Source organism: Schistocerca cancellata, chromosome 6 (genome assembly GCF_023864275.1).
Source record: "Schistocerca cancellata isolate TAMUIC-IGC-003103 chromosome 6, iqSchCanc2.1, whole genome shotgun sequence".
Lineage (NCBI taxonomy): Eukaryota > Metazoa > Arthropoda > Insecta > Orthoptera > Acrididae > Schistocerca > Schistocerca cancellata.
Window position 1 is genome coordinate 584661207 of NC_064631.1, and position 23820 is coordinate 584685026.

General features: G+C 40.9%; 2 protein-coding genes across 4 annotated transcripts in view; one reads left to right on the forward strand and one right to left on the reverse strand.

Annotated features, from left to right (window-relative positions):
• LOC126190784 (spliceosome-associated protein CWC27 homolog) overlaps nt 1–21642 on the reverse strand; it is an 87600-nt gene extending 65958 nt beyond the window's left edge. For both annotated transcript variants that reach the window (XM_049931325.1, XM_049931326.1), the window contains exon 1: nt 21400–21642. In XM_049931325.1, coding sequence (XP_049787282.1) covers nt 21400–21441 — 42 coding nt within the window. In that variant the 5' untranslated portion in view covers nt 21442–21642. The remainder of the gene's footprint in view (nt 1–21399) is intronic.
• Nucleotides 21643–21759: 117 nt separating this feature from the next.
• Nucleotides 21760–23820, forward strand: part of LOC126190785 (NSFL1 cofactor p47-like) — a 56530-nt gene continuing 54469 nt past the window's right edge. For both annotated transcript variants that reach the window (XM_049931328.1, XM_049931329.1), the window contains exon 1: nt 21760–21975. In XM_049931328.1, the coding sequence (XP_049787285.1) occupies nt 21874–21975 (102 nt within the window). In that variant the 5' untranslated portion in view covers nt 21760–21873. The remainder of the gene's footprint in view (nt 21976–23820) is intronic.

The following is a 23820-nucleotide window of genomic DNA, read 5'->3' on the forward strand; positions in this document are numbered from 1 at the left end:
CGTGAGCAGGCCTCTGCTCTTGTTTGGTATCATGCGGCGAAGGTTTATCAATGTTTCACAGTGGTGGTCCACAATGACTGCTGTCACAGAAGGCAGGAATTCAAACAACAGTAACATATTCATGTCCCAAAACATGCTTGCCATCACTTTGACAGCAGTGTTTGTTTAAACTTCTGTGGCTTCGTCGACACTGGATGTTTCCACTGATGAGATTGTTGTTTCATTTCTGGTGTTGTGTAGTGGACTCAGGTCTCGTACCCAGTGACAAAAGAGTCCAAAAATGCTTCACCATTAGTTTTGTAGGCCTGAAGAAATTTGCGGGCCACTTCCACATGTTTTCATTAGTGGTGTCCCATAAGCAGTCTTGGGACCCACCTTGCACAAACCCTGGCACACCCTAAATGGTCGGTCAAAATTTTGTCAATCACTGTTTGATCTTTCAGCACTGCTTCTTCTGCTTTCGCAATCATTTTGTCCAAAACCAATGGCCATCCAGAATGCTGTTCGTCATGGACACTTGCACATCCATCTTTGAATTGTCTGCACCATTTGTATTTGTACATGTTTTATGCTCATACACATTACTTTGTAGACTTCGCACAATTGGGAATGAATGTCCACCAGTATAGTCTTTTTTGCAAAATAAATAAATAAATACAGAGCATAATTCACACCTGATGTGAAATGCGAAAGGGAGCTCCATCTCTAATGGCTGCTAAGCCAAGATTGACCATCGCAGACAGTTCGCCAGGATGGGAGGTGGGAGAGGGAGAACCAAGTTACATGTCAGTGTTGCTGGATCCTGTGTAACAGCATTCCTCATGACTGTGGGTCCTTGGGAACCTTATTTTACAGACAATACTTGTAAGTAGGCAAAATAACCCATTAAGTTTGATTACATGATTGCAGAGCAATCTCTGAAAGCAGTTATGTTCATAAGGTATCTAGAGTATGCATACAGAGAAATTTAAAGTGGAATGACCACAACATACAACTAAATGCAGATAAAGGAGATGACATTTGCTGGAAGAACCCTCAGGAAATGCAGTCCACCCACAAAAGAGGTTGCTTCCAAAACCCTTGTTCAATCAGTACTTCAATATAGCTCCTCATTTTGGATTCATACCACACAGAATTGACAGAGGAAATCGAGAAGATCCAAAGAAGAACACTGTGTTTCATTACAGACTCAAAGTGGGAAAGCATCAACAAAGCTGCTCAGCCAACTTCAGTGGCAGACATTGCAAGAGAGGTGAATTTCTTCTGCATTCTACTCACGGACAGCACGCTCACTGATACTACATGCACCGTACGTGTTTCTGATTAATAGTCATTCCTCGCCAGTAAAGTGCTATTGCTTGGATAGGCTTCTGTTGGTAGTAGGTCTGTGGTCATAATGTTCTGGCTGACCAGTGTATACAACATTTAAAAAAACAAAAAAATACACACACACACACACACACACACACACACACACACACACACACACAAGGTGTGATTTACTGTCAAAGTTCCAAGGGCACATGTTGATAGAAAAGCCAGCCAGTACATTGCTTCCTCCTACATATATCTCAGTGACAGTGGTACTCAAAGTACCCTCTGTGACACACTATTAAGGTGGCTTGCGGAGTATGGATCTAGATTCTGGATGGAGAGTCATCGACAGATATTGCAGTAACTTCAGACATGCCACAAGGAAGTGTGATGGGATCCTTGCTGTTATGTTGTTTATTAATGGCCAGGTAGACAATATGGATAGCACAGTCCAACTTTTCACAGATGATGCAGTTATCAATAAGAAAGTATTGTCTGAAAAATGCTGCACAAATATGCAGTCAGAGCTTGATAGATTTCAAAGTGGCAATTTTGGTCAAATATTGAAAAATGTAAAATTCTGAACTTTTAACTCCAGCAGTACTTCTCTCAATTGCTTTGAGGTCTTCCTTTAATCTTATCAGGTGTGGATCTCAAATACTCTCTTTTACTGATAAGCAACATTTTCTACAATTCTGCCTATAAACTAGATTTGCCATCCCCCTTCTCTACTACTGACCTTACATGCTAATACTACAACCCTTTAAGTACTGTTCCCACATGGCTAGTGAAGACAAGATTAGACTTATTACAGCACATCCTGAGGCATTTATGCAATCATTCTTCTGGTGCTCCATAAGTGAATAGAACACAAACAAGAACAAATAAATGGTACAATCAGAAGTACCTTCAGCCATTCACTGATGTTGGCTTGAATTTGGGAAGAGTGCAGTTCAAACCTCAATCCAGTTATACAAATTTGCATTTTTCATGATTTCCTACATCAATTAAGACAAATAAAAAGACAATATCTTTGAAAAGGACAAAATCAGTTCCATTCCCACCCCCTTCCAATGAAAGCTTGTGTGTCATATCTAATGAACTTGTTATCAATTATCCATTAAACTCTAATCCTTCTTCGTTTCTTTTAGGCTCTTAAGCAACTTTTTGTTCTTCTCATATATTTCTTTTCTGTATTTTATATTTTATTTTAAGTTGTTTTTGTAAGTTCTCCATATTTACGCCCACGAAAAAATACTGCAAGGACCACAGTCTCTTAAAATTTTACTCTTGTTTCTTGAATAGTGTAATGATATTACACTGAAGTGCCATATAAACTGATATAGGCATGCGTATTCAAATACAGACATATAAACAGGCAGAATATGGTGCTGTGGTCGGCAACATCTACATAAGACAAGTGTCTGGCAAGGTTGTTAAATTGGTTACTGCTCCTATAATGGCAGGTTATCAAGATTGCGATGGGACACAGCCTAGACCCGTTAACAATGACATTGGACTGTTGATGACTGGAAACATGTTGCCTGGTTGGACGAGTCTAATTTCAAATTGTATCGAGCGGATGGACGTGTACAGGCATGGAGACAACCTCTTGAATCCATAGACCCTGCATGTCAGCAGGGGACTGTTCAAGCTGGTGGAGCTTCTGTAATGGTGTAGGGCGTGTGCAGTTGGAGCCCCTGATACATCTAGATACGACTCTGACAGGTGACACATACGTAAGCATCGTGTCTGATCACCTGCATCCATTCATGTCCAATGTGCATTCCGATGGACTTGGGCAACTCCACCAGGACAATGTGACATCACACACATCCAGAATTGCTACAGAATGGCTTCAGGAACACTCGTCTGAGTTTAAACACATCCGCTGGCCACCAAACTCCCCAGACATTAACATTATTGAGCATCTCTGGGATGTCTTGCAATGTGCTGTTTAGAAGAGATCTCCAGCCCCTCGTACTCTTAACCCTTTCGTGGTTGATGGGTCATATATGTCCCACTAACTTTGAGCACCAGTTCGAGTGTCGGGATATATGTTACCCAGTTCTGCACGGTGCTGCCATCTAGGGATGACTGTACTGAACCTAAGAAAAAAATCGGGACTACACTGCAAACGCAACTTTTGTTGACTGGCGTGTATATATGGCCACTGCAACGCCACTTATTTGTGTCATTCTTCAGTTTTCATCATTTCTCAGTTTTCAGCGATGTCTGAAGTAAGTAATTCATCTTATTATTAACTTAATAATCATTTTTTAGTGCAAATACAGTGTGGAATGTACTTCTCAGCGACTGTACTATCTTATAATCGAAATAAAATTAGTGGGACACATGTGTCCCAGCAGACATTATTTGTAAAGATTAGCAAGACAATTGATTAATGGGTATTCATCCAGGAAAAAGAGGGGATCAATGCCCACTTTCTTCCCAGCAAAGAGAGGAGTCTCTAGTGTGCCAGATGACATCCGGCTCGTGAACGTAGGCAAACATGTACCGAAAGACAGTGGCACTAGGAAGTGATGCAGATTCTGCAGCACAAACTGTAAAGAGAAGAGAACAAAAGTTGTTTGCACTGCTTGTGGTGTACCACTCTGTGCCACACCATGTTTTTCCAAGTTTCATGGTATGTAAAGTTTTGTAAGTATTGATCATGTATCATGAAAACTGAAATGTAATGAATATTTTTTACACTGGCTCTACACAAATAACAAGATTACATGCATGTATAATTTGTAGTTATTTTATTCTCTGCAAAATCCTGTTTATGGCTAAAAAAATAAAATTACAAAATCAGTTAGTCAGCAGAAAAGGTATCTTGCATTGGTTCATGGGACATGTGTGTCCCACTTCCTGTTGTGAAAAAATGGAGAACTTAAAAAATATTTTGGTGGTGAAAATATAATAATGGGGCTGAAAAGAAACTGTTATCACCTTAATATTTTTAAAATCTGTAAAAAAGGAATTTTATCCATGAAAGGGTTAAGGACTTATGGACAGCCCTGCAGAATTCATGGTGTTAATTCCCTCCAGCACTGCTTCAGACAATAGTCGAGTCCATGGCTGTCGTGTTGCAGCACTTTTGCATGCTTGTGAGGGCCCTACATGATATTAGGCAGGTGAACCAATTTCTTTGGCTCTTCAGTGTTTTCTGTAACGTGTTACAGAAATCATAACATACACTTCAAAATATAGCCAGTTTAATATTTATGAAAATAATCAATTTTGGAAATATATAACTGGATGGATAAAAATCTATTCGCCAAGTAGTAGCAGGAGCAAACACATACAAAAGTTAAAGAAATATGCAAGAAGGGTTGAACAGGAAGGAAAAGAACTGGTGAAGTTTAAGAAATTGGGAGGGAGAGGATTAGAAGAAAAAAGCCAGATTTATTGGTGACATTGCCATAAGTCTCCCCATGTCTTAAAGCTCACCAGTCCTTTTCCTTCATCCCTCTCCTTTCTCCTTCAACCCTTTTGCCATGAGTAATTGGCACCAAAACATTGCACATTTCCTTAATTTTTGTTTGTGTTTGCTCCTGTCACTGCTTGATGAGCAGGTTTCTGTCTATCATTTTATATTACAGTTTATTATTTAGCTATGTATTACTGTCTATGCCAAACTGACAGACCAAATATCTTAAGGGTGATATTTGTTACAAAATATTGCCATTCACAGACCAAGAGCAGCAGCACAAAAGTGAGCACATTGGACTCACTTCTTGGAGGATTACAGTTCAAATCTGCATCCAGACACCCTGATTTTGGTTTTCTGGTATAGGATGGGTTGGGTTGTTTGGGGGAAGAGACCAAACTGCGAGGTCATCGGTCTCATCGGATTAGGGAAGGACAGGGAAGGAAGTTGGCCATGCCCTTTCAAAGGAACCATCCCGGCATTTGTCTCGAGCGATTTAGGGAAATCACAGAAAACCTAAATCAGGATGGCCGGATGCGGCACTGAACTGTCGTCCTCCCAAATGTGAGTCCAGTGTGCTAACCACTGCGCCACTTTGCTTGGTCTTTCTGGTATAGGACAAGAAGAGGAGGAGGAAGAAGAAGAAGAAGAAGAAGAAGAAGAAGAAGTACTACTGCGACCTGAAATTAGTAAAAAAGAACCAAAGCCTGGATATAAAATGCTGATCTACAAAACATGCATGCTCAAATACAGATCAGTATTTATATATTTTTTAAAAATTTTAAAACATACCTTTGCTTTTGTGAAAATGATAAATTCACAAATACTTGACAAATTCTCATAATCATGCAATGGGGAACAGAGGTGGAGCCCGAGACACTAAGGAAGATTTCTGAGATACGTGACTGTTATCAGTCAAATAATACTACAACATTCAATGCACTTCATTATCTTTCCTTGCACAACTCAACAGCTGACTGACTCTGAAGTAGAATCTCACAGTAATTTATAACAAAATGATTTGGTAAGTTCATTCCATGAATGAACGTTCAGTTCCCCCAGAGTCTCTCAAGATGTCCTGAAATTTTCCTTATATAATAAAGGGAAACATTCCACGTGGGAAAAATATATCTAAAAACAAAGATGATGTAACTTACCAAACGAAAGTGTTGGTATGTTGATAGAGACACTAACAAACACAAACATACACACAAAATTCAAGCTTTCACAACCCACAGTTGCTTCATCAGGAAAGAGGGAAGGAGAGGGAAAGACGAAAGGATGTGGGTTTTAAGGGAGAGGGTAAGGAGTCATTCCAATCCCAGGAGTGGAAAGACTTGCCTTAGGGGGAAAAAGGGAGATGTATACAATCGCACACACACACATATCCATCGGCACATATACAGGTACAAGCAGACATATGTAAAGGCAAAGAGTTTGGGCAGAGATGTCAGTCGAGGCGGAAGTACAGAGGCAAAGATGTTGTTGAGTGACAAATGATGTACGAGGGGCGGCAACTTGAAATTAGCGAAGGTTGAGGCCTGGTGGGTAATGGGAAGAGAGGATATATTGAAGGGCAAGTTCCCATCTCCGGAGTTCTGATAGGCTGGTATCAGTGGGAAATATCCAGATAACCCGGACGGTGTAACACTGTGCCAAGTTGTGCTGGCCGTGCACTAAGGCATGTTTAGCCTCAGGGTGATCCTCATTACCAACAAACACTGTCTGCCTGTGTCCGTTCATGCGAATGGACAGTTTGTTGCTGGTCATTCCCACGTAGAAGGCTTCACAGTGTAGGCAGGTCAGTTGGTAAATCACGTGGGTGCTTTCACATGTGGCTCTGCCTTTGATTGTGTACACCTTCCAGGTTACAGGACTGGAGTAGGTGGTGGTGGGAGGGTGCACGGGACAGGTTTTACACCGGGGGTGGTTACAAGGGTAGGAGCCAGAGGGTAGGGAAGGTGGTTTGGGTATTTCATAGGGATGAACAAAGAGGTTACGAAGGTTAGGTGGATGGTGGAAAGACACTCTTGGTGGAGTGGGGAGGATTTCGTGAAGGATGGATCTCACTTTGGGGCAGGATTTGAGGAAGTTGTATCCCTGCTGGAGAGCCACATTCAGAGTCTGATCCAGTCCCAGAAAGTATACTGTCACAAGTGGGGCACTTTTGGGGTTCTTCTGGGGAAGGTTCTGGGTTTGAGGGGATGAGGAAGTGGCTCTGGTTATTTGCTTCTGTACCAGGTCGGGAGGGTAGTTGCGGGATGCAAAAGCTGTTTTCAGGTTGTTGGTGTAATGGTTCAGGGATTCGGGACTGGAGCAGATTCATTTGCCACGAAGACTTAAGATTTAGGGAAGGTATCCATCCTTCATGAAATCCTCCCCACTCCACCAAGAGTGTCTTTCAGCCTTCCACCTAACCTTCGTAACCTCTTGGTTCATCCCTATGGAATCCCTAAACCACCTTCCCTACCCTCTGGCTCCTACCCTTGTAACCGCCCCCGGTGTAAGACCTGTCCCATGCACCCTCCCACCACCACCTACTCCAGTCCTGTAACCCGGAAGTTGTACACAATCAAAGGCAGAGCCACGTGTGAAAGCACCCACGTGATTTACCAACTGACATACCTACACTGTGAAGCCTTCTGCATGGGAATGACCAGCACCAAACTGTCCATTCGCATGAATGGACACAGGCAGACAGTGTTTGTTGGTAATGAGGATCACCCTGTGGCTAAACATGCCTTGGTGCATGGCCAGCACATCTGGGTACAGAGTTACACCGTTCGGGTTATCTGGATACTTCCCACTGACACCAACCTATCAGAACTCTGGAGATGGGAAGTTGCCCTTCAATATATCCTCTCTTCCCGTTACCCAGCAGGCCTCAACCTCCACTAATTTCAAGTTGCCGCCCCTCGTACATCATTTGTCACTCAACAACACCTTTGCCTCTGTACTTCCGACTCGACTGACATCTCTGCCAAAACCTTCGCCTTCACATACGTCTGATGGATATGCGTGTGTGTGTGCGAGTGAATACCTATCCCTTTTCCCCCTAAGGTAAGTCTTTCCGCTCCCAGAATTGGAATGACTCCTTACCCTCTCCCTTAAAACCCACATCCTTTTGTCTCTCCCTCTCCTTCCCTCTTTCCTGATGAAGCAACTGCGGGTTGAGAAAGCTTGAAATTTGTGTGTGTGTGTTTTTTATTGTCTCCTATCAACATACCAACACTTTCATTTGGTAAGTTACAGCATCTTTGTTTTTTATATATTTCAATTCTCCTGAGAAATCCTCATTTTCAGCCAAAGTGTCACCCTTAATTCAAAGTGATATGCCCTTACTTTCCTTCGACCTTTAAACTGCTTACCCATCCAGTTACAGTGAGACCCACAGTTTAATGTGAACTCCAGATCATGGAAAAACTCAGTATTTTTCACATTAACAACCTCTGCCAGATGTAGAAGGAGTCGTAACTGACAGATAAAAATCTTAGGACTGACTGTTCATAGAGCTGACACACAAGCTTTAACTAAAATTGGTGGGAAAGAAAATTGACCCCATCCTTTTCAAAGAAATCATCTTGGCATTGTTTTAAATGATTTGTTGTAACCATGGGAAAACTGAATCAGAATGATTTGTAGTGAGCCATATGTGGTCAATAGAAGTTAAAATATTTTACCACTTTCCTCACACATGAATTTGGTTTGATAATTTCTTCTCCACACAGTCTCCCTTGAGGGATACACATTTGGTCTAACAGTTCTCCAGCTTTTTCATCCCACTGAAAAAGATCCCAACTGCAACTATCATTTCCTCATTTCTTCCCAGTAAGCCAAAGTTTCAAGTTAGGGAACAGGAAGATGTCAGTTGGGGCTAAGTCTTGTGAATAGGATGAACGAGGAGCCAATTTAAAGCCCAATTCATGCACTTTTGTCACTGTTCTCACTGATGTGTGGGATGTTCTGTTATCCCGACGAAAGAGCACTTTTTGCATGCTGACCTTGGTCTTTTTTCAATCAATGTTGCCAACACAAATTTCATATGATCCAACCATGAAGTATAATACATCCAGTTATGGTTCTGCCTTTTTTCAAGTAATCTATGAGGATTATTCCTTGGGAATTCAAAAGAACTGTGGCCATCACCTTATCAGCTGACGAAATGGCCTTTGCCTTCTTCAGTGTACTTTAACCTGCTTTTGTCCATTATTTTGACTGCATTTTTAACCCTGGTGTGTAACGATGGATCCAGGTTTCATCAACAGTCACAAATCGGTACAAAAAGTCCTGTAGATTGGGATTAAACATTGCCAGAAATTGTGTGGAAATTTTGTGCTGGATGTGCTTTTGGTCAACTGTGAGCAATCATTGCACCCACTTCCAACACAGTTTATTCATAGCCAACTTTAGAGGTAGCATATTATACGCTCACTCAGTTGAGATGCCTATAGTCTCAAAAATCTCATGAATTTTTATTTGGTAGTCTAGCATTACACTGTCATGTATTTTGTCAATGGTTTCCTTTGTGGTAACCTCAATTGGATGGCCAGAGAATGCTTCATCTTTGGTGCTTGTCTGTTGTTGTTGTGGTCTTCAGTCAGGAGACTTGTCTGACTGCATTTAAATTAATTAATCTAGAAGTAAATGGTCTTCAATGATGGTGCAGAGTCTGCATGAACTTCATCCAATTCTCTTTTGATTTGTGTGGCTGTCTAATGCTTCAAATGAAAATGTTTAATAACAGCATGAAACTCAGTTTTCTCAATTGCAGTCAACACACTGACCAATTCAGACATCCATCACCAATGAACTTTATGCTTACATTATTGAAATTATTTATACGATACTCGTAATACTCAAGCTTATGAACCATCAAGATGCAGCAAAAATGTTCCTTTCTTTCATGGAAATTTACCAGACTTATCAAACCACTGTCGTATTCTCTCTAGTTCTTAATCATCCACTTGTGAACTGGACATGTATCACTGTAAAATGGTGGCTGTTATTGGCTTGGACTATTACCTCCTTGTGTATTCACAACAATGGTGAAGCCTGTTATGCAGTTCAATGATGGTACTGAAGGTTGACAAGTGAGCAATAAATGCCTGACTATCAAGTCCCTATCCTTCTTCATTTGACTTCATTAATACTTGATAAATATGGCAACATCAACAGCAAAGGATGAAGAGATAGAGAAAGTATATGACGATACTGAACGGATAATTCATTATGTAAAGGGAGATGAAAATCTAATAGTAATTGAGGAATGGAATATGATTGTAGGGGAGGGAGTAGAAGAAAGAGTTACAGGAGAATATGAGCTCGGTAGTAGAAATAAGAGAGGAGAAAGGTTAATTGGGTTCTGTAATAAATATCAGTTAGTAATAGTGAATACTCTGCCCAAGAATACTTGGGAAAGTCCTGGAGATACAGGAAGATTGCAGCTACTTTACATCATGGTCAGGGAGAGGTTCCGAAATCGGATATTGGACTGTAAGGTGTCCCCAGAAGCGGATATAGACTCAGATCAGAATTAAGTAATAATGGACAATAGGGTGAAGTTTAAGAGACTAGTCCGAAAGAATCAATGCACAAAGAACTGGGATACGGAAGTACTAAGGAATGAAGACACCCTCTTGAAATTATCTGAGGCTATAGATATTGTGATAATGAAGATCTCAGTAGGCAGTTCAGTCGGAGAGAAAACTGTATCTAAAAGGAAGGAAGCTGCAAAGAAACCATGGATAACAGATGAAGTACTTCAGCTGATCAATGAAACAAGGAAGTACAAAAATGTTCAAGGAAATTCAGGAATACAGAAATACAAATCACTTAGGAATGAAATAAACCGGAATTGGAGGGAAGCTAAGGAAAATGGCTGCATGAAAACTGTGAAGAAATCACAAAAGAAATGACTGTCAGAAGGATGTGGACTCAGCATATACAAAAGTCAAAACAACCTTTGGTGAAGTTAAAAGTAAAGGTGGTAACATTAAGCGTGCAACGGGAATTCCACTGTTAAATGCAGAGGAGAGAGCAGACAGGTGGAAAGAGTACAATGAGGGCCCCTACAAGGGGGAAGACTTGTATGATGACATGATAGAAGAAGAAATAAGAGTAAACAGGGAAGAGACAGGGGTCCAGAATTACAATCGAAATTTAAAAAGTGCCCTGGAAGACTTAAGATGAAATAAGGCAGAAGGGGTAGATACCATTCCATCAGAATTTCTAAAATCATTGGGGAAAGTGTCAACGAAGCGATTATTCACATTGGTGTGTAGAATGCTTGAGGCTGGCAAAACATCACCAGACTTTCGGACAAACTTCATCCACACAATTCTGAAGGTTTTTGACAAGAATAATAAACAGAAGAATGAAAAAGAAAACTGATGATCTGTTAGATGACGATCAGTTTGGCATTAGGAAAGGTAAAGGCACCAGAGAGGCAGTTCTGATGTTCTGGTTTATAATGGAAGCAAGACTGAATATAAATTGACACACATTCATTGGATTTGCCAACCTAGAAAAAGCATTTCACAAAGCAAAATGGTGCAAGGTGTTCAAAATTCTGAGAAAAAATAGGGTAAGCTATGAGGAATGATGGGGAATATACTATATGTAAAAGAATCAAGAGCAAACAATTAAGACTGAAACAGCAAGAATGAAGTGCTTGGATTAAAACGGATGTAAGGCAGGGATTTAGTCTTTTCAATTTTCAATTGAATCTGTACATCGAAGACGCAATGAGGTAAATAAAAGAAAGGTTCAAGAGTGGGGTTAAAATTCAAGGTGACAGGATATCAATGATAAGATTCGCTGATGACATTGCTATCCTCAGCGAAAGTTAAGAAGAACTCAGGATATATTGAATGGAATGAGCAGGAATTGAAGGAGTACAGAATATGGTCTGAGAGTAAATCAAAGAAAGATGAAAGCAATGAGATGTAGCAGGAAAGAGAACAGCAAGAAACTTAATGTCAGAACTGGGGATCACACAGCAAATGAAGTTAAGGAATTCTGCTATCTAGGCACCAAGATATCTCATGACAGATGGAGCAAGAAGAACATAAAAAGAGCATACTAGCACTGGCAAAAAGGGCAGTCCTGGCCAAGAGAAGTCTGCTAGTATCAAACATAGGTCTTAATTTGAGAAAGAAATTTCTTAAATATCAGTTTGGAGCACAGCAGTGTATGATAGTAAGACATGGACTGTGGGAAAACTGGAACAGAAGAGAGTCAAAGCCTTTGGGATGTGGTGCTACAGAAGAATGTTGGAAATTTGGTGGACTGATAAGGTACGGAATGAGGAGGTCCTCTGCAGAATCGACGAGAAGAGGAACATATGGGAAACACTGACAAGAAGAAGGAACAGGATGATAGGATATCTGTTAAGACATCAAAAGATAACTTTCATGGAACTAGAGGGATCTACAGAGGATAAAAACTGTAGAGAAAGACAGAGACTGCAATACATCCAGCAAATAATTGGGAATGTAATTTGCAGTTGCTACTCTGCGATGAGAAGGTTGGTGCATCTCTCCTTTCAGCTTCTTCTTCTTCTTCTTCTTCTTTTTTCTTTTTTTACAGCCTTTAACTTCTAACATTTCATGTTGAAGTTTGTGGAACTCTTTCCTTAACTTCCCTGTGGTATCCCCCAATGAAGAATTCACACTTTGTCATAAAAATGATGGGCTAGTTTACTCATAGTTTTTTTTTTTTTTTTTAAGGAAGACATCATCACAGAATATTTTAAAAGATGATATTTCTGTGAATAAACTTTCTATCCTTAAACTGCATGTATTTTTTGCCTTATGCATCCTCATCACGCTGATCATTACCAAGTCCTCCATTACTTAGAAGTTGTTTTCCATCCAAAGGGCAAAATACGTCCTGAAGCTTGTTGCCCTCATCTTTTGACAAGATCATTGGCAGAGTGGGAGTGAAATAGAAGTATTTGACTGAGACTCAGCTTTATTATTTCAAATATTAGCCGTGACTGAGATCATGGAACCAGTAAACTAATAATCAAAGATGCTAACCATTATACTATGGTGACGCTTAAAAACAGCATTAATGTCCTTAGAAGTAGAACCTAGTCACAACTGAACAAGTATGATTAGGACAAGGTTTAGTCTATATGTAGTGACAACTACCATAATTTCCCAGTGCCGGAGCCTGACTGGATCTGACTGGATGGAGTGGTGGGAAAGATAAAGATACTGCCAGTGTGCAAAATGGAGATATGTGCAGGAAAAGAGAATGGCATATACATAAGGAAGCAAGGAGCAGTGAGGGAGCTACTAGGAGTAATGCTAAGAAAATGATAAAAAAAAGGAATTTGGATGATCCAGCATATAAAAAAGTGAAAGGACGAGGGAGTATAAGACTAGCTTATGTGATGGAAGGAGGAAAGAAGCAGGAAAACAAGAGTGTGTACAGGAATGAAATGTGGAAATTGGGGGGAGATTGAAGACAGAGGGTTCTGGGATTGTAGAACATGTTTTTCACGAAGATTTCACACCCTCACAATGCAGAAAAGCTGGGGTTAGGTACGGGAGGGAGTTGTGGGATATGCATGAAACATGGACCATGAAAAAGCTGTTGAAGTCAACCACATTATGTTGAGCAATGTGTTTCATTATGTTGAGCAGTTCGCTTTGCAACTACACTCATCCTCATAAATTAAGGATAATGCTGATACATGGTGAAACAACACTCAGGTGGGTGGTTTACAGGTTTAAATCACCTCGAGGTACGGCCATGAGGTGCATTTGAACTGCGGTCATCGCACGGTGGTGCTGGCAACAGTCCACATATGTAGAGGCGTATTGGTGTGTGTCATAGTACAGTGCAGCGAGTAAGTGTGAAGACGTTTTCAGACGTACTAAAGGTGACTGTGTGCTGAAAATTGCTCAAAGAACACATATTGATAATGTTATGAGGGGTAGAATGGAGTGACTGGAGGCTGGTCAAACACAGCAGGTCGTAGCATGGGCCCTCTGTGTACCACAAAGTGTGATCTAAAGATTATGGCAACAATTCCAGCAGACAGGAAATGTGTCCAGGCGGTACAGTACGGGACGTCCACAGTGTACAGCACCACAAGAAGACTGATATCTAACCATCAGTGCTCGCAAAGGCCACATAATACTGCAGGTAGCTTTGCTCGGGACCCTACCGCAGCCAGCCACTGGAATAGTTGTCTTCAGACACACAGTCTACAGACAACTGAACAGACATGGATTATTCACCCAGAGACCTGCAAGGTGCATTCCACTGATCCCTGGTCACAGGAAAGTCTGTAATGCCTGGTTTCAAGAACACAGTACATGGTCACTGGAACAGTTGTCCCAGGTTATGTTCACGGATGAGTCCAGGTACAGTCTGAACAGTGATTCTCCATCTGGCATGAACCAGGAACCAGGAACCAGATACCAACCCCTTGATGTCCTTGAAAGGGACCTGTATGGAGGTCGTGGTTTGATGGTGTGGGGTGGGATTGTGATTGGTGCACGTACACCCCTGCATGTCTTTGACAGAGGAACTGTAACAGGCCAGATGTATCGGGACATCATTTTGCACCAGTATGTCCGCCTTTTCAGGAGTGCAGTGAGTCCCACCTTCCTCCTGATGGATGATAATGCATGGCCCCAACGAGTTGCCATCATGGAGGATTACCTTGGAACAGAAGATATCAGGGCATGGAGTGACCTGCCTGTTCTCCAGCCCTAAACCCCATTGAGCACATCTGGGATGCTGTCAGTTGACGTATCGCTGCACGTCTTCAAATCCCTACGACACTTCAGGAGCTCAGACAGGCTCTGACCAAGAATGGGAGGCTATACCCCAGCAGATGCTCGACCACCTGATCCAGAGTATGCCAACCCATTGTGCGGCCTGTGTATGTGTGCATGGAGATCATATGCCGTATTGATGTCGGGATACATGCGCAGGGAATAGAGGCGTTTGGTAGCACTTGTTTCAGGTCGGTTTTCTCAACTTATCACCAATACCGTGGACTTACAGATCTGTGTCGTGTGTGTTCCCTATGTGCCTGTACCATTAGTGCCAGTTTTGTGCAGTGCCATGTTGTGTGGCACCACATTCTGCAATTATCCTTAATTTATGAGCATGAGTGCAGATACTTGGCAATCATTTGCCTTTGCATTGTTTGCTGAAGGTAATGATCCCAATTTGACTTCTGACTCCCACTGTTTTAATTTGTCATAACATCACTGATAACAATGAAATCATAGAATCAATTGATGATTTTCATATTTGAGGCTGTTAAAGAAGCTTGGACGGATAGTAAAAGGTATTAAACAAGGCAGAAATAGTCTAGAGTTTTCAAAATGAAGATAATGATGTTTCTGAAATTGAGAGTTTACAATCAATGGTATCATCAGTTCTGACTTACAGCAGTGAGATATGGACTTCTGATGTAAAAATCATTCAAAAACTGATGGTTGCTCAGTGAGCAGTCAAGAGATGCATATAATTATTAGGACATAAAAAAGACAACCAGGTACATCAGTGAACTGACTAGACCAGAAGAAGTAATTGTAACTGTAATGAAAATTTAATCAAAAGTAGATAGACCAGAAAATTCTTTGCTGGGTCCCATGAGATAAGAAAAGAACAAGATGATAATTTATTGGAAGGTGGCAATATATCACTGAAGATCCTAATTCACGGAAGAGCCTAGAAGAGGTCTTTTATACAGCAGTGGATGTCAAATAGCTGATGAAGACTTTTTACAGTGTGCTCCCCCCTGCAAAATAAAAGTGTCCTTTCAAATCCTGACATAGAGATTTCCAAAAAACAGGGAAGGGGGGTGGGACAGGATGGATCTTCCGCTGTTCATTTGTAGGCAGAAAACAACTATGTCACATTAAGCACAGATGATAAACCTGCTGATTGTGGTAACAACAAAGTTTTTAGGGATTAACATTGATTGTTGGTTAACTTGGAACACGAACACACAAAGACACTGGCAAAAAGAGTGTCATTAGCATGAAACTTCCTGGCAGATTAAAACTGTTTGCTGGACCGAGACTTGGATTCGGGACCTTTGCCTTTCGCGGGCAAGTGCTCTACCATCTGAGCTACCCAAGCACGACTCACGCCGTCTCCTACCTTCTGTCAATAGCATGCTATGCTCTTAAGATTCTGTCACCAGTTTGTAACAGCCAATGTCTTGTAGTAAAACATTATTCCTATGTACACTCAGTTCTTCGCTAGGAGATTTTTTTTGTGTGTGTGTTTGGGGGGGGGGGGGGGGAAACAGATATCCTTGCTGCACCAAGTGAGCACACCTACCAGTCTATTGAGGTTTGCAGTTACATTTACCTAAGAAGAGCAAACAAAAACTCAAAACATTCTCTATCATGGAATAAAATTGTCCAAGGAGATAAAAAAAGATTTCTAAATACATCTGTGTAAAAAGCATGGAAGTAATGCACACGACACAACTAAAGATTATGACAATATTATGAAAAGTGTATTTGTTACTCACCATATGGTGGAGACACTGAGTCGCAGACTGGCATGGCCAAATGACTATCAGAAAATAAGTTTTCAGCAACAAGTGCACACAAAAATGCAACTCACATACACATGACCACTGTCTCTGGCTGCTGAGGCCAGACTGCTAGCAGCAGTGAATGATGGGAGAAGCAACAGGTTGGTGGGGGTAAGGAAAAGGCTAGAGCAGAGAGGGGAAGGATAGCAGTGTTGGGATGGAGAACGGTAAAGTGCTCCTTGTGGGAGCATACAGTGACGAGGTGGAGAGAGGGTAGGGCACCTAGGTGCAGTCAGGAGGTTAGAATGACCTTGGAGGGTGGGGAGTAGCGGGAAAAGATAAAAGTAAAAAGACTGTGGGTGCATTGGTGGAACAGAGGAGTGTGTAATACTGGAATGGGAACAGGGAAGGGGCTAGACAGGTAAGGACAATGATTAATGAACGTTGAGGACAGGAGGGTTACAGGAACATTGGATATACTGCAGGGAGGGTTCCCACATGCACAATTCAGAAAACCTGGTGTTAGTGGAAAGAATCTAGATGGCACAGGCTGTGAAGCAGTCACTGAAATCAAGAATGTTGCAGTGTGTGGCATGCTCAGCAATTGGGAGGTGAAGCTGCAGTCTGTGCCATCTAGATCCTTCCCACTAACACCAGGTTTTCGGAATTGTGCATGTGGGAACCCTCCCTGCAAGATATCCTATGTTCCTGTAACCCTCCTGTCCTCAAACTTCGTTAGCCATTGTCCTTACCTGTCTAGCACCTTCCCTGTTCCCATTCCAGTATTACACACCCCTCTGTTCCACCAACGCACCCTCAGTTTTTTTACTTTTATCTTTTTCCACTACCCCCACCCTCCCCCCTCCAAGCTCATTCTAACCTTCTGACTGCACCTAGGTGCCCTACCCTCTCTCCACCTCATCCTTGTATGCTGCCATAAGCAGCATTTTCCTGTCTCCTACCCCTATCCTGCTATCCCTCCCCCTCCCTACCCCAGCCTCCTCCTTACCTCCACCACCCAGTTGCTTCTCCCATCATGCGCTGCTGCTCACAATCTCTGGCCTCAGCACAGTGGTCATGTGTGTGAGTTGCGTTGTGTGTGTGTGTGTGTGTGTGTGTGTGTGTGTGTGTGTGTGTGTGTGTGTGTGTGAGAGAGAGAGAGAGAGAGAGAGAGAGAGAGGGGGGGGGGAGGGGGGGGGGGGAGTTGTCTACTTCCAATGAAGCACTCGTTGGCCGAGAGCTTACTATCTGACAGTTTTTTTTGCTGTGCCTATCTATGACTTCGACTATACGGCAAGTGGCAACTATCCTTTTCATAGTATTGCCATATTACATTCTGGATCTTCTAATGTTCAGCCTAGAACATCCTGTCACATTACAGTAAACAATCACGAAATAATGTGCCAAGATCTATACTGCATGACAGTAATGTCTGGTCATTCTCCTGAGCTCAATATCTCACTCATTAGGGAAGGCTACGCTGAGGGGAGGGCATGTGGGACACAGATAAATAGCTGCATGTTTACAGGTACAGTGTCAGCTTTCCAAACAGACTGGAGCTAGTGAAAGAGCATGGCGGCATGTTTGTGGTCTAGGAGTTACCAGTGGACGTCCTTAGTGTGATGAAGTGCAAAACCATGTTTTTTCTTATAAGTTATCTGCAACAAATTGTGGGTAAATCAAAGAAAGTTGTACAATAGGGTCCAACCAAATAAAGCAGTGCAGTTGTTAAGACAATGAGCTCATATTTAGGAGGATGGTGTTCCCTCTGTCCGGCCATCACAGATTAGGTCTTCTTAACCCTTAACTACTATCAACCTTCTCTCAGACTGTTACGAATTTTTGTGTCGAGATATTTCTCACACCCCTACAAAGCCAAATAGACTCTTCCACGTACCTTCCTATTGGCTGACAAGCTACACATAACAGCATTCTTGCATTGTTGCTGCACTTTGTTTCGTAATTATTAGCCTTGAGAGGTCTCACAGATGTATCATAGTGTTAGCGTGCTGTGTTTTTATTGCTTGCTACTGTTCCTCCATTGCGGGGAAAGCTGGACCTTCTATGCAATGTGTGTTATGTAAGACAGATGTGGATGTTCAAGATCACCCTGTTGAATCTTCGGATGAAGACTTTGATGACAGCGACCATGACACTGATTTGAGATATTTAGTGATCATGACACTAATTCAGAGCAGGAAACAGAAAGTGATGAAGATGTGACAGCTGATGACGAGGGAGCTTACTTCTTCGGTAAGAACAGATGTTTTCGATGGAGAAAAAAGCAGCTACCAGCTAATGTAAGAACAATGCAACACAACATTGTCTTGCATCTTCCTGGACAGTGACAGATGGCAAAAAGTCTTGGAGAAAACCCTGCTGTTTTGGGGGTATGGAAACTGTTCTTTACACGACATTCTAGACAAAACCATATGATGGACAAATCTGAAAATATCTAAGCTTAGAGCACAGTATGCTAACAATTGCTTACCCTATCTAAAAGATGTCGACGTCATTGAATTGAAAGCTCTAATTGGTCTGTTAGTGTATTCAGCCATTTTCAAGTTGGGGAACGAGTCTGTTTACAGCTTGTTTGCAACCAATGGAACAGGCGGAGATATTTCCAGATGCACTGGTAGCAAAGAAATATTTCTGTTTTTATTGTCTGCACTACAATTTGACAATCCAGAAAATTGGAAGGAAAGAAAGAAATAGAAAAATCAGCAGCAATTTCACAAATCTTTCTGCATTTCATCGAAAACAGTCAACTTTGCTACTCCACAGGTGCAACAGTGTGTGTTGATGAAATGCTTGTTCCTTTTTGTGGAAAGTGTGCGTTTAGAATGTACATGCGCAACAAACTGGCAAAGTATGCCCTCAAAGTTCAGTGTTTGACTGACGCTCGTACAAATTATTTGTACAATGCATACATTTATTCTGGAAAACGTAGCGACGGTCACATCCTTCCCGGCCATCAGAAAGGTCACAGTGTTCCCACACAAGCTGTTCTTCCATTGGTGAAACCCATTGAAAACACAAGGAGAAATGTTACAAGTGACAACTGGTACTCATCAGTAGAACTAGTCAATGAACTTTCAAAAAAAGGTCTCACACATGTTGGTACACTGAAAAAGAACAAAAAAAGAGATCCCACAGAACTTCTTACCTAATAAGAAACATGGTGTGAAGACATCTGTTTACAGTTTTACATAAGACATGACTCTGGTTTCCTTTGTGTTCGAGAAGTCCAAAGCTGCAATACTGATCTCTCCTATGCACCATTCAGTAAACAATGATCCTGAATCAGGAAAACCTGAGATCATCCTGTTATATACCACAACAAAAGGTGGTGTGGACTGTCTTGACCAAAGGTGTGCAGCTAATTTCTCAAGTCGCCGGGCAAGAAGATGGCTTTTGGTCATTTTCTTCATATTAGTGGATGTTGCTTGCGGTGTAAATTGTTATGTGGTACATCAAGCTTATCCAAAGGCAGAAGTAATGACGAGATTGAGCTTCATGAAGACTCTAGCAAGAGACCTAGTTGAACCTCACATGAAGCATAGAATTTCTATTGGGCGCTTGCCATGAGAGTTGAGTGACACCATCAGAAGAATACTTCACTTACAAGATGAGCCTCTGGCACCGAAAGAATAATTCAAAAATCAAAAAATGTGTGCCTTTTGCCCTCCTCGTCTGAAGAGGAAAGCAAGATATCCGTGTTAACAGTGTGGTGTTCTGACTTGTTTGGAGTGTTCCAGGAAGGTCGGCATGAAGTGTCTGCAGGTGGAAATTGACTAAAGTATGATTCAGTGGCACATGAGAACTCATATTTAGTTTTTACTTGTAATTTTAGAAGTAAAATGTGGCAAAGTTTCCCCATTCATAGACTTATGGACTGAAATATTCACTCTACATTGCAAAGATGAGTTGTAAACAGTCCACACCACCTTTTGTTGTGTTATATAACAGGATGATCTCAGGTTTTTCTGATTCAGGATCATTGTTTACTGAATGGTGCATAGAAGAGATCAGTATTGCAGCTTTGGACTCCTTGGGCACAAAGGTAACCAGAGTCACGTCTTATGTGAAACTGTCAACAGATGTCTTCACACCACGTTTCTTATTAGGTAAGAAGTTCTGTGGGATCTCTTTTTTGTTCTTTTTCAGTGTACCAATGTATGTGAGACCTTTTTTTGAAAGTTCATTGACTAATTCTACTGATCAGTACCAATTGTCACTTGTAACATTTCTCCTTGTGTTTTCAATGGGTTTCACCAATCGAAGAACAGCCTGTGTGGGAACACTGTGACCTTTCTCATGGCCGGGAAGGGTGTGACCGTCGCTGCGTTTTCCAGAGTAAGCGTATGCACTGTACAAGTAATTTGTACAAGTATCAGTCAAACGCTGAACTTTCAGGCCATACTTCGCAGTTTGTTCCATTCATAGACTTACGGACTGAAATATTCGCTCTGCATTGCAAAGATGACTTGTAAACTGAAAGTTGATTTCACACACAATTTATCGTAAGTCATGTGGATTTTTCCACCTAGTTATGTTGCCAATTTGTAATATAATCTCTCTGATGATAATAAGTGTTCGGGTAGAGAGCTAACTATTTGCTGTAATTTTCGTAACTCATAAAATAAAAATATATTTCAAATTTCGCTTTCTTTTAATTGTCGAAGTGTTTAAAATACTGCATTGTTTAAAAAAATCAAATTTCTAGAAAGTCCACCTATAAGAAGGTGTAATGAACGGTGGGAAGTCAAGAAACTATATGTATTCAGCAAAATTCTGTGAGACCCCTCCACAGTAATTGCGTTCCCGTGAATGAACATAGTAGTTACGGCTTAAATAATTTCCGGGAAATGCTGGAATGGTTCCCTCATCAAAGCCACAATCAACTAACTGTCCTACCTTCATAAAAGCGTACTTATATATTCTGTGTGTACGTGCAGCAGAGCTATTTGTGTTAATTGAATTATGATACTAAATCTAATCTTCTTGTTGGCTGATTCCTGGATGAATAAATAAAGCATGTAACACGGTTAAAAATTGCATTTACACCAATTTATACTGTCAAATGGTTACATATGGAGCACACTATTAATCAGGGTCTGAGATTTACCTTTCCTATCGTCGGTGGTTCTTGTATGTAAATGTTGCTCATTGTTTATTTATGCTTTCGGTCATTGACGATTTCAACAAACTGTAAACAAACATGAGCACCAGCGACTGCAGCCTTTTGTTTACTATGTTTGTTGAAAACTTTGAGTTCACAGCTGTCACGGCAACAGTCACACATTTCAAATTTTTTTGCCTCCAGGGATGAACACTGATGCATAAATATTTTGTCAACTGTATAATCGCTAAACTCTGTTAAAAGTATTAAAACAACATTAAATAGTAAGCAGTAATTGCTCCGTTTGAGAATGCGAAAGATGTGATATTTTCCGAAATACAGTGGTTAATATCTTCACAAGTGATGTTGTTTGAGACTTCCGGCGCAGAATGACAGTGAAATAAGTTGTGTATATGCGGTTCGTAGTAAATGTGAAAAGTTTTGTAATCACTGTTTGATTATTTTGCAAAAACAGAGAAAATGGCAGATCACGATGAATTAATCTCACAGTTTTCCGATGTAACCGGAGTAGATTCGGAGAGAGCAAGATTTTACCTGGAATCGTCGGCGTGGAAACTGGAGGTAACGTATTATAAATCTTCTCAGAAAGTGAAAAATTGGTGGGGCATTTAAAAAATGTTGAATAGACCATCCATAATATTTTAAAGCAATCTGATCTCTAAACTCGCTCTACAAACGCCGTTGATGGTTATTATCTCGGTAATTTATCACGGAGCTATCGTTTTTACATTTCATTGACGTTTCTTGAGAGTATTACGGTTGCCAGTACTTGAATACGTTTCGGTTGTCTTGGTGTATACTCCCTTTTTCAGTTTTAGCCATATTCATTAAATGTTTTTCATGTTATTTTTTCTTTGTTGGTGCAGATTTCCATTCTAAACGATACATCAGTTCATAGAGTAGTTATAACGAGAGAACATACACAAACACTTAGCACTGTTGTGCATGTAGCTGTTGTTGGTGGCTGGCAATGCATTAATTATGCCCAACCATTCATTAAGACAGCCAATGGCTACTCTACATCCGAAAATTTCGTGCGAAACTGTAATGTAACGTCTTATTGTTTTATGCATAATTTAATTCCTCGTTTAGTGAATAGGTATGTTATCTAATAAGTCTGTTTTAAGAAATACTTGAAAAGGTTTGTCACTAATATAACAGGAAATTTGTAATGTAAGGCTAATCAGATACTCGTTATATGATCATAGCCACACGATTCTTTATATACCAGTAACTTCGACATCTGTGTAATTTTCCTCCAAAATCTCATTTTCTGTAGTTTCTTTATAGATCCCAGCCACAACAAATGCCTTATTGGTCATGAGAATAATATAGGTCTAGTTCAGTTTCCTTGCAATTAAGGAGAAGTGATCATTGAAGATTTTTTGTATTTCTTTAATACTAGGCCCCATATTACTTTCATTTTGTTATAAGAGAACTTTGTTGTCTCTTAATGGCTTTCACACTTATTTTCAAATAACATTTCTTAAGATCTCATAGAACTGTCTGCAGTGAGGTGCTGCATAGTGAAAAAGAACCATCTTAAAAGACGATGGATGTCTGTAGGAATGCATTACATCTACCTCATAAGCTGTGTTCCTGCCATGAAGTCATTCATGAGTTGACTACATGATTCTTTTAAAATTGGGATAGATTAATTTTGAAATTTTCAAAGAGTGTGTGTGTACACTTCATGTATATCTGAAGAACTTTGAATAACAGATACGTCCCTCATAACATGATGATTTATTTCTTACCTCCATCATGATGAATCTATCAACTAGCATAATGTAAATTTTAAAAAAATGCGTTGTTAGTCTGTTTTGTGCTCAATGGGTGTTTGAAATTGTACTAGTATTAATGAAATAATTGTAACCACTATAGCTACTACTGAAACTGTTCTTAATTTTCAAACTAGTTGCAGTCTCGGATCATCATCACAGAGGACTGTCTGCTGCTTTCGGCTCCCCCCCCCCCCCCCCCCCCAATAGGCCATAGCCAGTAGGGTGATAGTATATGGTAGCACTGCCCCCCCCCCCCCCTTCAGTAGTTGCAGGGGCAACAGTCTGGATGATTGACTGATCTGGCCTTGTAACACTAACCAAAACGGCGTTGCTGTGCTGGAACTGCAACCGGCTGAAAGAAAGGGGAAACTACAGCTGTAATTTTTCCCGAGGGCATGCAGCTCTACTGTATGGTTAAATGATGATGGCGTCCTCTTGGATAAAATAGTCCCCCATTCAGATATCCAGGTGGGGACTACTCAGGAGGAAGTTATCAGGAGAAAGAAAACTGGTGTTCTACGGGTTGGAGTGTGGAATCTCAGATCCCTTAATTAGGCAGGTAGGTTAGAAAATTTAAAAAGGGTAATGGATATGTTAAAGTTAGATCTAGTGGGAATTAGTG